Below are 16805 nucleotides of genomic sequence, written 5' to 3' on the forward strand. Positions count from 1 at the left end.
CTTACGTATAAATGAAAGAAAGTACAGAAGGACAAGTATGTAATATAAGAACGTATTGTATGTTGATTGTATTAACTAGAACTCACTTAGCTTAGCTGACTTTTAGTATGCACGCATGTGAGTAGAATGAAACAGTTAGCTTGAGGAGGATACATGGCAGAGTTGGATGAAGCTGGCATCTGAGGATTTTGCTATGATGTTTTATTCTCTTTAATTTAAGTTATGTTTTAAAGACAAAATATGGATGTTTGTATCAAATGATTTAAGTTTCATTATTTCCGCGAAAGTTTTTAATTAACTCTGATATTTAGAACTGCGTTTATGAGTAAACCCAACGCCCAAATGTGAGGCACCGGTAACAGGGTCTTAAAAAAATGCCCACATCTAGTCGGTTTAAGGAAAGATATTGTTTAGCTCTTGCAAAGGTACGGTATTTAGTTGAAGATAGTAAATGTTGTGGGTAGAAATTTCAAGAATCCTGGTAAGCAGAATTCTCAGGAGAATCCTCGCAGTGCATCAGAATCACAGACAGACAGGATCCTCAGTAAGTGACGTTATTAACTATCATTATCCTTTCAAACATTGAAGATTATGGATGATGGAGGCAGTTACAAGCGGTAGATGATGGAGATATGCAAATGTAACCGCTCCAGGATCATCGTCAGGGAAATTAATGCTTATTATTGCTAGTTATTATTAAGTTATCCTTCTTAAAATATTTATATATAAGTTACTTAGATCGTATAAGACACATTACACACACCATACTACACACTCTTGTACTCCTAGCAGCGATCGTACACTCCCAACACTTGTAATCATCGTTTTTATTAATATAATTGAGCCAGCGGGATAGTTTACTCCTCCCAAGATTTTTTTGTCGGAGATCCTCTATGGATCAAGAGGTTTTCCTTGCTAAATCGTTGTGTCACATGAAATATTTACTTATTATTTTGTCTATAATATCAAGCATCCTACCTTACAATCAGAGTTTGATTACAAATTTTATAATCCTCACTAATATTTTACTATCATGTTAAAGTTCTATTTAGATTAATGTTTGGAAAGTACCTATAACATTAAAGTAAAGTAAAAATATATATATTTAAAAATAGTTTAAAGTTTGGTATATGAAATAAAGACATTTAGAGTGGGAAATGTACCTGAAATTCTTCAAAACTCGAATGCTCAGTTTTATACGTTGGTTTTAGATTCTAAAAGAGTAAAAGTGTAACATCCTAAATATTCTAATAAATAAAGAAAGTTGCGTTAAATTGTCGTGCGTTTAATAATATTAACTAACGTCTAATATGGAAAAGATCATGGACTTGGATTTAATTAAGATGGATTAAGGGTAATGGGCCTTATGTCCATGAGCCTTAAGGGGTATAAATACCTCCTTAAAGCACCCTTAAACCCTAAACCATCATTCATTTCCATCTTATTCTCTATACATTCAAAACACACACATACACCACCACATACGGCCGGCGGCCGAGAGAGAGAAACGAGCAAGATCTGAGAGAGATTAAACGTTAGTTGGTATTAGATCTTTATTACACGAGATCTAGAGTTCCCAAACAAGCTAACCAAGATCGAACGAGCACAAAAGGTATGTTCTTGACCTTTAAAGTTTACGTTTTATTGAACGTTTAGCCTTGAAACTTGAAACGATAATAGATCGGATCTAAACGAAGCGTAAAGCAGCGAACTTGATGCTAGGACGAACCTAATAAACCCATAAACATGTACGGTTCGTTTAAGATAAACCGTAGATCTTGTATTGAACGTCCTTAAGCTTAAAGGTCCAAGCTTTATAGTATATATGGGATATATATACGAACGAAAACGGTTAGGGAACGTTAGTGGGTGATGTCGAACCATAACAAGGGTATTAAAATCGCCAAAATGCTTGATAAAAACCAAACCCGTAGCTGAACTGAATAACTTCGCTTGCAAAGCTTAACTTCGCATGCATGCTTAACTTCGCCTGCAAGCTTAACTTCGCTTGCAAGCAAGTTCGCCTAAAGCCAAGTTCGCATAACTGTAACTTCGCCTGGTGATAAGTTCGCCCATGATAACTTCGCCTAAAGCTAAGTTCGCCGAGCCTTAACTTCGCCTGGTGATAAGTTCGCTCAATGCTTAACTTCGCTTAATGTTAAGTTCGCTTAACACTAAGTTCGCTTAATGTTAAGTTCGCTTACACTAAGTTCGCCTACAGTAAGTTCGCTTAATGTTAAGTTCGCTTATTGTTAAGTTCGCTTAATGATAAGTTCGCTGGAGTTAGCAAATTAGAAAATAAATAAAAAACCTAATGAAAAATGTGTTAAGACAGTTAATGGAAATAAAATTTTTCCAAGCTGACCTGGCAGCTCGACCCCAGCCAGGGGCTCTGCCCCTTGGACCCTGCTAGGGGCTGCCGCCCCTAGACCCCGCTGCCAGGGGCGCTGCCCCGGGACCCTCGTTTGTTGTGGGTTATATAAAGATAGAAATACAACATGAGTAGTAGTAGTTAATTGATACATGTAGATATTATACAGTTAGCCGTGCACAGCTCAAGAAGGGAATGACGATTAACGGAGAGCGTAACAGGATTCAGGTGAGTTTCTAGCCCCACTTCTGTGTTTTGTTTTCGGGGCTGTGTGCATACTCGATATGTTTGTTAATACACTTATCCTAAGTGATAAGTGTATGCCTTATATGAATGATGTGAAATGTATGAATGATTGCTTGTTAGCACGTGAACGGTCTTCGGATATTGCACGTACTGTCAGGTGGTAGTGTTACGTATAAGGTAAGTATAATGTATTTGCTTATATGTATGAATGCGATAAAGTTAACAAACGAAGGAAAGGAATGGTTGTATGGTAACGAAGAGGGACCAGACCCTAATAATATCTGTGATGTTAGGGACCAGACCCTAATAATATCTGTGATGTTAGGGACCAGACCCTTATAATATCTGTGATGTTAGGGACCAGACCCTTATAATATCTGTGATGTCAGGGACCAGACCCTTATAATATCTGTGAGGTTATTGGGAGAAAGACTCTTTAAAACGTATGATTATATATGTAAAGAAAGTATGAAGGTAAGAATGAAAGTATATGCACTTGTGTGTGTATGAAAAAAGTTAAGAGGTTAAGTATGAAATGTAAGAAGGTATTGTATGAGTATGTGATTAACTAGAACTCACTCAGCGTAGCTGACTTTTAGTATGTACGCAGGTGAGTAGAATGAGGCAGGTAGCTTGAAGAGGACACATGGCAGAGTTGGACGAAGCTGGCATCTGAAGATTTTGCTATGATGTTTTATTTTAAAAGACTATGTTTTGTTTTTAAATGACTATGAATGCTCGATAAGACAAGAATTATGGTTATGGAATGTAATGGGTTGAATGTTTTTAATGTTCCGCGAATGTTTTAATTAACTCTGATATTTAGAACTGCGTTTATGAGTAAATCCAACACGAAAGTAGGGCTACCGGTAACGGGGCCTTACAAATAGGCTTGCGTTAACCCTAGGAACTTGAAGAATCAAACTTCAGTTTAATCGAGTATCAGTTTTGTTAAGCTAATTATTTTCTTACATCCTAGATCTATTTAGTTTTCTAGATAAATAATAAAATACAATAATCCATTATCTTTATCTTCACTATATATAATATACCAAAAAAGAGCAAATTAAAACACTTTGCATTAAGGGATTTACAAGAAATATTACACATGGTACAATTTTAAATAGGGACAAAAGAGTCATTCTACCTTAAAACTAAGATTTATTTAATATAATTATAATATTACCCCCCTCAACTATAGTTAAATTTTAAAAAATAATTACAACTATGTCCCTTAATCTTTTACATATATCTTACTTTAATTTTCACTTTTAACCCAACTTCTCCATGATTTTAATTTTCTAAAAAAATGACACCATAAAAGCGAACATATTTTTATTTTAATTTGAGTATAGTATTGTTATAGTTTATTTTAGTTAAAAAATCACGTTTTATGTATGGGTGTTTGCGGTCTGGTTTTGATGGTTTTAAATTACATCGTAAGCCAAACCGTTGATAACAGTTTTTTGTCGTCGAAAACCAAGACATAACTTGGCCTAAAGTTAAAGAAAAAAAAATTAATCGTGAAATCAAACCGATGACCGGATTGAACGGTTTTACAGTTTCAAACCGAACAATAAATACCCATAAACTTATTAAGTAATCACCAAGATATGCGTTTCCCGCTGCATCGCTCGGAGACCTGTCTAGTCATACAATAGGTATGCGATAATCTGGAACATTGATTTTCTATAACCACGTTAACCCTAAATCACAACTACATGAGCCGGTCACCTCTGTTTCCCATCGATTCCGTCCACCTTGACCATCACCATCACCGTTCAACAATCATTCACCGTCCAACGATTCCATCAACCGTCGCGACCATTGTCTACCGTCGTGAACACCGTATTCTGCTGTCACGACCATCAATCATTGTTCACAGGTTAGTTGATGAAATTGACCAATTGAAATTGAAATTGATAAGCCTAATTGATCAATTAACATTGAAATTGATCCAGTTAATCATCAATTTGAAGCTTCAATCCATCAAATTTGAGTTTTGAGTGATGGGTTTTAACTGAACGTCTAACGTTTAAAGGTTTGTTTAGTACAAAGAGTTTAGAAGTTCAGAACTTCTAATTTTGAACATATTAGTTGAATGTTTAAAGATGTTCAGTTTTTGTCAGAACGTTTAATTATTCATTTTGGTCAGAACTTTTATAGGTCTTCAGTTTTGTTCAGAATGTTTAAACGTAATATTTTGAACTCTAATCAGAGCTCGATTAAATGCATTATTTCAGCAATTTCATAATCGGTTGATGAACGTAAATAGTTCTACACATCAATTCAATTGATTAAATCATCATTTTTTGATCAATTTTGAAGATTTCTTGATGTTCAACGACGTTCGATTTTGATTTGGTTTTTGTTTAGAGATTTCATACTTTGAGCTGTGATTAGAGTTTAGAAATTGGATGAGATAGAGCGGCGAGTTTTGAATTTGGTTCAGAGTCAATTTGTAATCGATGAATTTGATCGCGAACTGTTGTTGGGTTATTTACAAAACTGTCACCGCTTGTTTATAATTTAATACTCTGGAAAGTCTGTACGTAATGTACGATAAGTTATTATTGTACGTTGACCTGCCCCTAGTTTTCTATAACCATATATTATCACATAACTAATATTGTAACATTGATGAAACAAGATGTTTATAATTCAGTTTTGAAAATAAAAGTAAAAACTGAGAGCAAACGTGACTCAATTTAAAGAAACTGAAGGTTCAACCTCAGCCAAAGCTTCCAAATGGAACAATCCAAAAGGCACATGTAATTCAGTTTAATAAAACACCTGACCATACATATGCTATAAAGTTAGAAATAAAAAAGATTATATTTGATAATCACACATAAAAATCAAACAACTTTTCAAGAAATATACCACATAATGTTTATTAAACCAATAAAGGAACATGTGAATTAACAATCAAGAAGTCGCGACAAATATGAAATATGCATTATTGTGATATTATCTGTTTCGTCGATAAAAAATTAAAATATATCTATCGTCTGTACATTTGTTTGCTTATACGATAGAATTTAAACATTTTTTTAAGTTAGTTAAAGAAACATATGTTTATTAGCTAGTAGAGGCCCAGAGGGGCAACAACTTTTAGAGAGGAAAGACTTAAAGATTAGTCGTTCTAAGACTGAGCTTCCTTACTATGATTTAAATAAATATGTGGATTTCGATATCAAGTGAAACGCGAAAACTCGGAAAATACCCTTGCAAAGCCAAAACCCAGATCTGTGCGAAAACTACAAGCTAATTTGTTTTATTAGAGAACTGCAAGATAATGGTCAAGTGAGAAAACTACAAAGGAGTTTTCGCATATGAAGAAGTTCTCGCGAGGATGAAGTTTTCGCACATACAAATTTAGTATAGGGCTTACTATATGAGAGGCCACCAAGGGTGCACACCTTGGTGGTGTGGGACTCAAATGTATGTATGTGTGTATGTATTATCTGTAATCATTCAGTTAGTGTCAAAGCATTCGATTAAATCGTCTTACATATAATTTCTAGTTATTTAATGTTTCACACACACATCAATCTTAATAATGCATCAAGAGAAATATGTATATAAAGGACTGATTGGACTTTACAATTGGTATCAAAGCGGGTGATTGCTCTTGATTAACGGATTTGCATTCGGCAATCATCCGCTTTAGACGTTAAACAAACGATTTGGTGAAAAAAAGTTTATTATTTTATGAAGAATTTGAGAAGCGCAAGAGGTTTTGGTCTATGTTAGTCAAAGTTAACTTCAAACAGAAAGTCAAATTATCAAATTGAAGCTCAAATGGTACTGATTGTTGATTATTTGGATCATACTTGATGAAATAAGCATCCATCTTCAAAACTGGTACTTAAAACAAATTTTGCGCATCTTCTTAGACGAACATGTCTATCTCTGAAAGTATAACAACCGAAATAGCATGTGTAATGCAAGAGATGGCTCTCACACCCATGATAACACCCTGCTTATTGATGGTTCTTTGTTTTATTGCGAACAAGAAAAATATATATGAAAGAATATGGAACATAATTGGAGAGTTCTCTTTATTTCTATGGAAGAATAGTACTATCTATAAATGTCTTGGATTGTTTATCTATAACCTCAAATTGCACATTAGTTTCGTAACAAATTGAGAATTTAATTGCAATAAAAAGTATTGATCGAAGTGATCAAACAAAACTATCCTATTCATTCACGAGTTCATTTGTAATAATTAAGTATTAACACATCAATAGGCATCGTGTCTGTGGAGAACTGGACTAGAACCGATTGCGAGAGGTTGGGTTGGCGCACAATCCATGAACGAGAAGGGTGCACAATGTACTACTTGAGATCGCCTAGGCTGAGCGTCACACGTTTGGATTAGTCAAGCCCCCGCCCTCCATTTCCAAGCTACACGCCATTTGTCCACACCTCAGCATGTCAGTATGTGCCATCTGTTCTAGTCACGCCAAGACCCGCTTGTTCATGTGCCTAGGTTTGTCTCACTCGTATGCACCACTTCCGAAACCTCGGAACCGCGCCACAAATATCTATATCTCATGCCAACAGAACCACGGGTATGCGAAATGTAAAGTGCGCGTACAAGTGACACATCGTGCCCATCTCCCACATGTCACGTGTGCACTTTCACGAGTTAAAGTGCTTCGAAGCCTTTAGAGTCTCAACTTGTGTGTCCACTTAAGGAACACAATATACAAGGCCCAGCATCACACACTTGGATCAGTCAAGCCTCCACGACTCCGCCCTCCAATTCCAAGGCATACGCGTGCCATTTGTCCACACCTCGACATGCAAGTCTATGTCATATGTTCTAGTCTCGATTGTCCGCCCTCCAATTCCAAGACCCACTTGTCTGTGTGCCTAGGTCTGTCTCGCCCATATGGAACACTTCTGGAACGACTCCACAAATATCTATACCACGCCAATAGAACCCCGGTTATGCGAAGTGTAAAGTGAGCGTACAATGCCAAATCGTGCCCCCACATATCGTGTGTGCACTTTCGCGAGTTAAGGTGCCTCGAAGCCTTTAGAGTCACAACTTGTGTCTCCAACACATCTTCTAGCATCGATATCTCATTCAACTTTGCTTCATTTGAACGTGGTTTAGTTGGTTACGAGCTCTCAAATATTAAAACAAAAGCCCATAAGTAGTTATAAAACTCATTTATCGATACAACTGTTAATATCCAAAGTTAATTAGTGATAACTCATTTTCACTAAGAGTTTTTCCAACATATAACAGTTCACAATAAAATATTCTTAGGGTTATCTTCGAGAATCCCTTAAAATTTTGGGCTCGAAAGGAACATAAAGTAGGTCTCTAAAATCACGTTTTTAATTATGTGATAAGTAATTTAAGAATTTTACCAACTGGGTTTCTTTTTCAAATCACAATACGTATCAATGCCAATAATAATAATAATAATAATAATAATAATAATAATAAGTTACTAAAATATCACATATATAACATAAGGGAAAGTTTTTTTTTCTATAAAGATATTAATAGTATAAAAGTTTTATTCTATAAAAATAATTACACTAGAATGGCAAATGAATCCATGACCTTTGATTTTATAGACTGCTCACTGCTGCTTGATTTGGAAGAAAATAATTATACATATGCCGGTCATTAGAAAGAAGAACCATCATAAAAAGATTCATCGTCTATCATCTGCATAGCAGTTCTTTCGATTGCTTCAAGAAGTCATTTTGTAGACATATAAATTAAAACAAAATTATATATAAAAAGTATATATAATTTATTTTAATGATTATGGGCGTATCGGGAAAACGGACATGTGTCCGTCACCCTCCTCGCCCTCTCTTTGGGCCGGCTCTGACTATTCTTGTACACGTGGCTTGAACTTAGGGTGTTACAATATCATGTTGGTGACATATACATTATTGATCCAAGTTTTTGATAGAAATCGCCATGGCGTCACTTATTCGTGACACGTCACCAGTGATCTTTAGGTAATATCAATGGTCAACATTTCGGTAATGTTGTGGGTGATCTTTAGGTTGTTTGATGGTTAAAGGTTTAGATGATAAAGATTCAGTTTTTCTAGGTTGTAGAAGGGTTTAAAACTAGACATCATAACCTTCCCTATGAGTTTGTAAGTATGTTTGAGTAAGTTAAACTAGATTAACTAGTATATCTATATACCAACAATTCTTTTTGTGGGTCGGAACTTACCCGACAAGGAATATCGCTACCTTAGGACTGTTAAAGTTACGACCGTCGTTCACCGGGGCTTTGGTCGCCGGCTCCCCTGTCATTAGGTCACCAACTTCCTTGACCATCCAACACTGGGCAGACGTCAACTCCCATACATGGTCTTACAACTTTGCAGAGACCCATATATTGAATGTGTTTGTGCAAGTAAGTGAAAGAAACAACTTAAATTTATTTGATACAAGAGATTGTCAACGAACAAATATTGTTGTCCAACTACAACCTCAAAACAAATACATACATACAAATGTTGTTACTAACTAATGGTTCAAAGTGCAGTTAACCATTACAAATTCTCATTTCACTTACTCTGGTTGGAAGAAATTTAACTTGACACCATTGTCTATAACGACATAAACCCCAGCTGCAATCAGTAGCCCACTTAAGACCATCCCAATAATCCCAAGCCCCCAATTTAGCCACCATATGGGGCTATAGGCCCTTGGTTTCTTGACCTTTAGCCACATGAAGCATGGATACGCTAATGTGACAGGCAAAGCAACCCCTCCAATTAAGCCAGCAAGGCTAGCTAGAAATGGAATCGCAACCGCCACAAAGAAACAAATAAATCCAAATAATGCTCTTATGATTACCCTTAGCCACCATGGACATGGCTTTTTGAACCTCATCACATATATGGACTCTAACTCGTCGAATATCGGCATTCCATAGATCTGGAATGAGCTGAGACCGTTAATGATAACAAGCATGCTTGTCAATGCTAAGACTGATTTCGTCACGTTTTGTGAGTGATACGCAAATAATGCAGTCAACATCCCCCCACTAGGCGGAATCTGTAGAAAAAGAAAACAATACAAGTGAATTTATTGTGTATTGGAAATTATTTTTTCACTAGTTGCACAAGACCAACGAGCACTTGGGAATTCTAAGCCGTCCATAATTGTAGGCTCACCCTCGTACATGTGTTTTTATTTTATTTTATATTATTAGTAACTAGACAGGTGCCCGTGCGATGCGACGAGAAACAAAAATCCTAGTAATATTGTAACAATTACGGATGTTCGAGGTTCGTTTGAAATCTTGAAAACGTTTAAACAATCACCACTTTTGATAAGCTGGTTTCTGAATGTTCAAACCATAGCAAACAGTTCGGTTTACGGTTTATACAAAAATTAGGCCATAAAAACCAAACCGTGTTGTAAACTTATTATTGAAGCTCAATGCGTGAAACCAAACCATTTATAACGATTCAGCTTAAATTTTCGACGGTTCATTTTTGGTTTTCAATGACAAAAAATCAAATCAACGGCTTGGTTCACGGTTCAACTTAGAAACTATTAAAACCGAATTGTGAACGTTCATACGTAACATTTTAATTATTTTAATTGTAAAAACTATAGCAATACTATACCTAAATTAAAGACAATAAAATACTCATTTTTATGGTGCAATTTTTAAAAAAATATATTAACGTATGAATAAGTTACGACTGTCGGAAAATCGTTGGTGGGAAGTTAGTTACAATTTAAATCAAAAGAAATACATGGGTAAATTGGAAGGTTTAAATTTACAAAAAATGGGTAAAGTTGAGAGGACGATGTTGTAATTAATTCTACGCATATTTTCTAAATGAATAAGTTTGTCATATCTTATATTGGTATAGAATGTGTACCATATGATTTACAAGTTAAAAATTACTTAAAAAGTAAATGTTTTACTTTGTCATGTCTCATGATTATATATATATAATATAAATTATTAGGGTATAACTGGAAAACTTACAAGACCTTTTTTTGATATTTTTAAAAAATAGATACATGAAATAAAGCTTGTAATTAATGTATCTTACCATTTGACCGTATGCCCAATAGCCTCCAATTGCAAGTGGGAACAAACACATTGCAATGAGTGTGTATGAAACTTTGACACCCTTCCACATTGGCACCGTTGATGGATGCTTTTCACTAGATGGCATAGTAGCCTGAAATGTAGTATAAATCATATTATTAAAATTGCTTAAAACATGAATTTTTACATAGAAAAGTATCACATGTATAATTATGTTGACAAACATAATCATTCAAATATTTGGAAATAATGGCTTTTAAAAAAAAGTTGAAAAACTTAAAATCATCTATTTGTGTTAAAACTATACCATCTCTGTTATATATTAAATTTAACAATTCAGGGGATAAATTTAAAAAAGATAGTTGATTATACATATGTCAAAGAATTGTAAGAGTTTAAAAGGTTTTAAATATACATATGTATTTATAAAAAAAAACTAGATTTTAATAGTCAAACTATATATGAGCCAATCATCAATTATTTTCACTCGGTTTACTCTTCATTTTTACTCGATGTAGTTTTTATTTCTCCATTTTAGTTATAATTATTTTGAGTGAAATCGAGTGAATATATATTAAGAATCAATAATAATTGTGCTATTGAGATTGCAACAAAACGAATACGGAGTATATAGTTAAAAGTACTATCTGTCAACTATTAGTATAGATCATTATCATCGGTCAAAGCTCATAGTTTAATTTTTTTTAATACATTATTTGTTTAATACATTATTATACATGATATAAAACTTTTAATAGTTTATTTGTTAATCAACCAAAGTTTTTTTGACTTATACATATCAAAACTGTTACACCTAATGCCTATTTATTTTTTATTAACACGTTTTGAATGTTATAATATTGAGCCCGCCAAATTAGAACGGTCAAAGCCACCATTGATAGTTGCAAACTACGAAAAATGATGCGCATTTGTTTACCATTTTGCCCTTGAAAGTTGTGACGATCATTTATTATCGTATTCATCTAGTACGTTTATACTTTAAATTATACATCATTACAAATTTATAGTTTGCAATACGAGAATAACAGCACTGTTTATAAGAAACGTGAACTATTAAATTAATGTGGAGGAATATTTCTGTGACCTAACCTTTGAAAATAAAATAAAAAAGTTGAACAATTATCATATTTGGTCAAATATAAAAGAAAAAGATTATTTACCTGAATTTCCAAAATAAGATTGTGTCCTCTAAATGCAAAAGCAATAATGCCAAGAGCGTTTAGGACATCAAACACTTTTGAGACATCACTTCCGACTCTAACTGGATTATATGAAACATTTGGTAACCTGCCTTTAGACACCGAGATTATCCAGATCATCGTACAATATCCGAGGGCCGTAATCGCCCCAACGAGTGAAACCCCGGCTATCGAGTTTAGATTGGGTAGTTGAGATAAAAGCACCGCGCCACAAGTGAAGACCAAGTACCATTCAACAGTCGTGAGCGTCTCTGCTTTGCATTCGTTGGCGGCACACACCACTTGGAAGAATATTTTCGACGTTGATCCACCGATAATGATCAAAGCGACACATGTGCCTGCTGACAAGTAGATGATAGGAAATAGGGCTAACAATTTCCCTAACCTTTCACCTATGAAACATTTTTTGATCATTATAAGTTTGAGTCAAAAATAATTGTGTTGATTAACTAATTATTCTAATAAGTACACACAATAACATTTTCAAGTAAATTGCTTACCAAAAGCTGCATTTGCCAGTTGCATGTATCTACTGTATCGCATCCCAGTTTCTGGTGATTCATGAAGATTTACGAGCAAATACAAAGTGTAAAGCTGCCATATGAAAGCCAAAGTCAACGCAATGACTCCCCAAGACCTGTAACCATAACAAAAATAATTAAAAAGTTGCATATGTAAATTAAAATAAAGGCCATGTAATTGTTAGTTGTTTTATTATTTTAAATAATGTTTTCGGGAAGTAATTTATTATGATGTACGTTCGTTAAAAAATATTTACAAAAATGTTTTCGTTAATTTATTTCGTACTTTTTAACCCACAGGTTTGGTATTTTTAATTCAAGTAGTTCATATTATCTATTTTTTACTTTATTATAGTTTATTATTACTTTTGATTCTTTATTCAATCAATCCAATATTGTTTTTCAATCAACTCATTTAATTTAATCAATTCTTTACTTTTTACCAGCTGATTATAATTATTTTATTAACTATAAGAAAGAGACCCAAAAGAATATTAGTAACATTATTCTAAATTGCATATAAGTTAAGAAGCACAACAGAATTATTTATATTTTTGTAACAAATCAAATCGATATACATACAACATATTTCTTATATTTTATGGGATTGTGATTATTATTGTTATTATTGGGTTATGCTTTTCATACACCCTCAACAGGAAAAAAAAAATAAAGAAAATTTGTCATCGTACACAAACAAGGATGCATGATTCTTAAAGATGGTGTATGAAATTACAATCCCTTTATTGAAACATGAAATTGTACGGGTATGGTAAACCTGTAAATTAATTGGTTCATAAAGTTCAAAATTATTTTCTCAATGCTTGTTTTCTACTTAATCATTATTTATTTTTCTTAACTATATTTTACATGGATTTTGTTGAAGTATAAACTGAGAAATAAAAAGAATTACCATGAGTTGGTTCAAGAAAAAAATAGATATAATAGGTTGATGGAAGAAAAGTAAAAAAGTATATATATAATAGGTTGGTCGAACAAAAAATAGGAAACAAATATAAAAGTAAAAAAATATAAATAACTGAAAATACCCCTTTTTGTTGAAGCTGAATACTACTTAGTACTTGAGTATTTGTTAAATATTATTTAAAGTTTAAACCACCCCTTTTATTAAATAAGTTTTTCAAATATACAATTTTAAATGAAACTCCTTTTATATCGGGTTAACTATCAAGTTAAAATCACCGCTGTTCAAAAAAATAAAAATAATAATATCAATTCCACTTGGTGAGGTTAGGGTACTGTTAAGTAAAAGGTAAAGGCTCAATTGCACTGAATAATGCAACACATTTAGGCTTTTTTTTTTTTTTTTTTTTTTTTTTTTTTTTTTTTTAAAGATGGCCATAGATTTTGAAACTAATTTTTTTTCATGCATGCGCTGTCTTGCGTGTTGGTTTGCTCATGCCCAAGAGGAATTGTACCTAAACTACTCCAAAATTCGTATAATTGAATTGATTGAATACTTGATGTCTTCAATTAAACAATTGAAACAAAATAACAACATATATTGTTTGGTATGATTTTTTTTAATCATGGTATTCCTTAATAATTTGGTAGTTTTTTAATGATCATTAAGAGGCTACGTTAGCCTCTTAATGGTTTAGCATCTTAATGGTTTATAATTGTTTTTATGATGCGGCCCCAAGTCTAAATGGCTTAGCTATTCAGACTTAACCACCTATGAACCATTAAGAGACTATGAATTATTAAGAGTTAACCTCTTAATGGTCACTAAAAGGTAGCCTCTTAATGACCGTTAAGAGAGGCTACCAAACTACCTCTAAACCTATTTCAAGTTATTTTCAACTTAGTTTGGTGAACTTGCCATCAATATGTATGTGCTAGGGTTTTAGGGTGGAGGCCGGATAAAAGAACTCTATAAAAATTTAAAAAATATATATATATAATTAAAAAAAAGATTTTATATACCAGCCAAGAATGGTGAAAGCAACAGGAAGAACAAGTGCTTGAATCCCAATCCCAGAACAAAGTGTATGAAAAGCTGCATAATAAGCATTTCCATTTCTTGACTCAGTGATCGGCAACCATGCATCTGTCGGGTCCAGCTTGGTGAGATGAAGAGCCTTTCTTAAAGGACTTCCCAATGGTGTCAAAAATCTTGGTGTCAAATTCCTAGACCTAATATACGCCATGGGCGTTCTAGCCCCACTTGGTGGCATGGTCACCGGTCGGTCTGGTGTCCCCATAAACGGTGTGTGCATCTGGGACGGAGGAGCCGAGACCACTGGTGGGGTGTGTGAAAACGTGATCTTGTGACCGGTTTTTGGTTTGGTAGTTGATGAGGCGGCTTGTGGGTGTTCGGGTGAATGGAGGAGTGGTGATCGAGATAAGGATGGGGAGTGGAGTTGTGAGGAAAGAGCCGAAGATGGTGGCGAGTGGACCGATGATGGAGTTATCGGGTTGGAGTGAACACGATCGGTTCTGTCCCTCATGTTGGTTTGAGTTCAAGTTGATTAATCAAGCAGTTAATTGTTCCTTTTGATCACTTGAGTTATCATGTTTAGGGGAGATTATTAATGTATATATAGGGAGAATAGATGGCAGGCGTGGTCAAAACAGGAATACAACTTACATTTGAAATACAAAGTTGTTAGTGCGTGCCTGCTGACCAAAGTTAGAAGTCAGAAACGATGCTTATAATTTCTAACATTATATATGCACACACACGAGTTTTTGAAGTGTTGTAGGTTTCATATATTTATAATTCAACTAGGATTTTACCCAACGCGGAAATTAGTAAAATCTAGGTAGTGGTACTGAAACTAAAACAAAAGGAGGTGACTTTACGCGAATATAGTCGGTTTTCTTCTCGTTCGTTACGGTACCGGAACAAAAATAAAAAAGAAAATTGGCGTCCGGTTGGTTTTCGTTATGTTCGTTATAGTACCGGAACTAAAAAAACAAATGACATCAAAACCCTAGCATTGTCAGTCCCGGACGTTGATATAGTGAGTTTACACGAATCCAGTCTGTTTTCGTTACGTAAACAAAAACTGACGTTAGGTCGGTTCTCGTTACATTCGTTATGTTATCAATACTTTAAAAGAAAATCAAAATTGTATGGACAAGTTTGGTGCCGTCACTTGGCTAGCGACACCAAACTTCTCTTTTATATTATATAATAATAATTATGGATAGCTTTCTAAATCATGTCATTTCTCTCTTTGATTTAAGGCATTTTGAGCATACAAAAAATATGTAATCGAATAAGACAAAAAGTTTAGCAAAAAATGAGAATGTGATTTATGTGAAAAATGAAGTTGTAATTTGTATGTTAAACAAACTATACGATTCCTTTTACATAAAGGAGTGGACCGTCATAACGTTCCAGTTGATAGTTGAAACTTGGTGGTTTTTAACTTCAACAGTTAAATGATTATATGAGTGTAAAACCTTCAGTTGAAAATTCTAATAGTGATACAAAGTTACTATTGACAACCAAGTGGCAATAACAACTAAATTGTTACTAATGTACGTTCATTTACCATTGATAATCATCTACTATTTTAAGGGTCAAGTTGTTGCTAACCTCATTTACCAAATTACCATTGATTATTAATTAGTAGCAACTTTTCATCAAGCATGCCATTCTGAAGCAACTTTGATAACTATTGCAACCTTGATCTGGGTAAAGTCCCTTGGACCTCGTGACCCATCGTGTGACACCCCTTTAGCAATCTAATCTTTCTATTGTTGCTTGAATGTCTTCTTCTTCTCCATAAAAAAAGAATAAAATTCAAAGTCTGCCTCATAACTTCTAGGTTGCTCTCTAGACATGGTTTTTACCATGTCATGATTCAATACAATTTGTCAAGATACTACAAAAGTAGCATGCTCAACTTTTTAAGCAAAACTCTTAGCCAATGTATCAGCGTATTCTTTAATGATTCTAGCACCAGCAAATCAGCAACAGTATTAGATCGATGGTCTTTGATTCTTTGAATCCATGGCCTAGAAGAGCTAGAAACAATATGTTGTTGTAGATGTTATGCTTTAATAAAGAACATGTATTTAAAAAACTTAAATACTATAACTAATACGGTAAATAAAGTTGTCTTCACAAGGAATAATTAGAAAGTGCTATTAAGATCAATTGTTTACTAATTAATTAGACTAAGTGATCAAACGATTTCAAGCGGTTTTAAAGATTTGGTAGTAAAACAATTTGAGAAAACTGTGACAACATTTCAGCTCAGGTAATGTAATGAACCGACTGACCAAATTTATACCAATTAGGAAATCACATAGATATAATTCGTTTATTATCGATCTTTGGAAAAAAAGAATTGTTTGTAACGAACTTTTTTAATACTCGTCTAAAACCTTTAAAATCTCGA

The 16805-nt window shown here is 33.9% G+C and overlaps 1 protein-coding gene across 1 annotated transcript; it reads right to left on the minus strand.

Annotated features, from left to right (window-relative positions):
* Positions 1–9039: 9039 nt before the first annotated feature.
* LOC143634422 (lysine histidine transporter-like 8) lies at positions 9040–15009 on the minus strand. Its single transcript, XM_077102512.1, has 5 exons — positions 14377–15009; positions 12409–12545; positions 11870–12300; positions 10690–10821; positions 9040–9673 (listed from the first exon to the last, which is right to left on the minus strand). The coding sequence occupies exons 1-5, from the start codon at positions 14898–14900 to the stop codon at positions 9185–9187; spliced, it is 1713 nt and encodes a 570-aa protein (XP_076958627.1). The 5' UTR covers positions 14901–15009; the 3' UTR covers positions 9040–9184.
* Between the last annotated feature and the right edge of the window lie 1796 nt (positions 15010–16805).

This window comes from Bidens hawaiensis, unplaced genomic scaffold (assembly GCF_021521415.1).
Source record: "Bidens hawaiensis isolate Kalapana, Puna unplaced genomic scaffold, B.hawaiensis_p1.1 tig00000512_1, whole genome shotgun sequence".
NCBI classification, from domain to species: Eukaryota; Viridiplantae; Streptophyta; class Magnoliopsida; order Asterales; family Asteraceae; genus Bidens; species Bidens hawaiensis.

Bases quoted from the DNA above. Each gene is read 5' to 3' on its own strand.
- LOC143634422 (XM_077102512.1), bottom strand. From the start codon at position 14,900: ATGAGGGACAGAACCGATCGTGTTCACTCCAACCCGATAACTCCATCA. The intron at 12,546-14,376 runs GTATATAAAATC...TTATGGTTACAG, and splicing joins GCTTTCACCATTCTTGGCTG to GTCTTGGGGAGTCATTGCGT. The intron at 10,822-11,869 runs GTAAATAATCTT...ACTACATTTCAG, and splicing joins ATCTTATTTTGGAAATTCAG to GCTACTATGCCATCTAGTGA.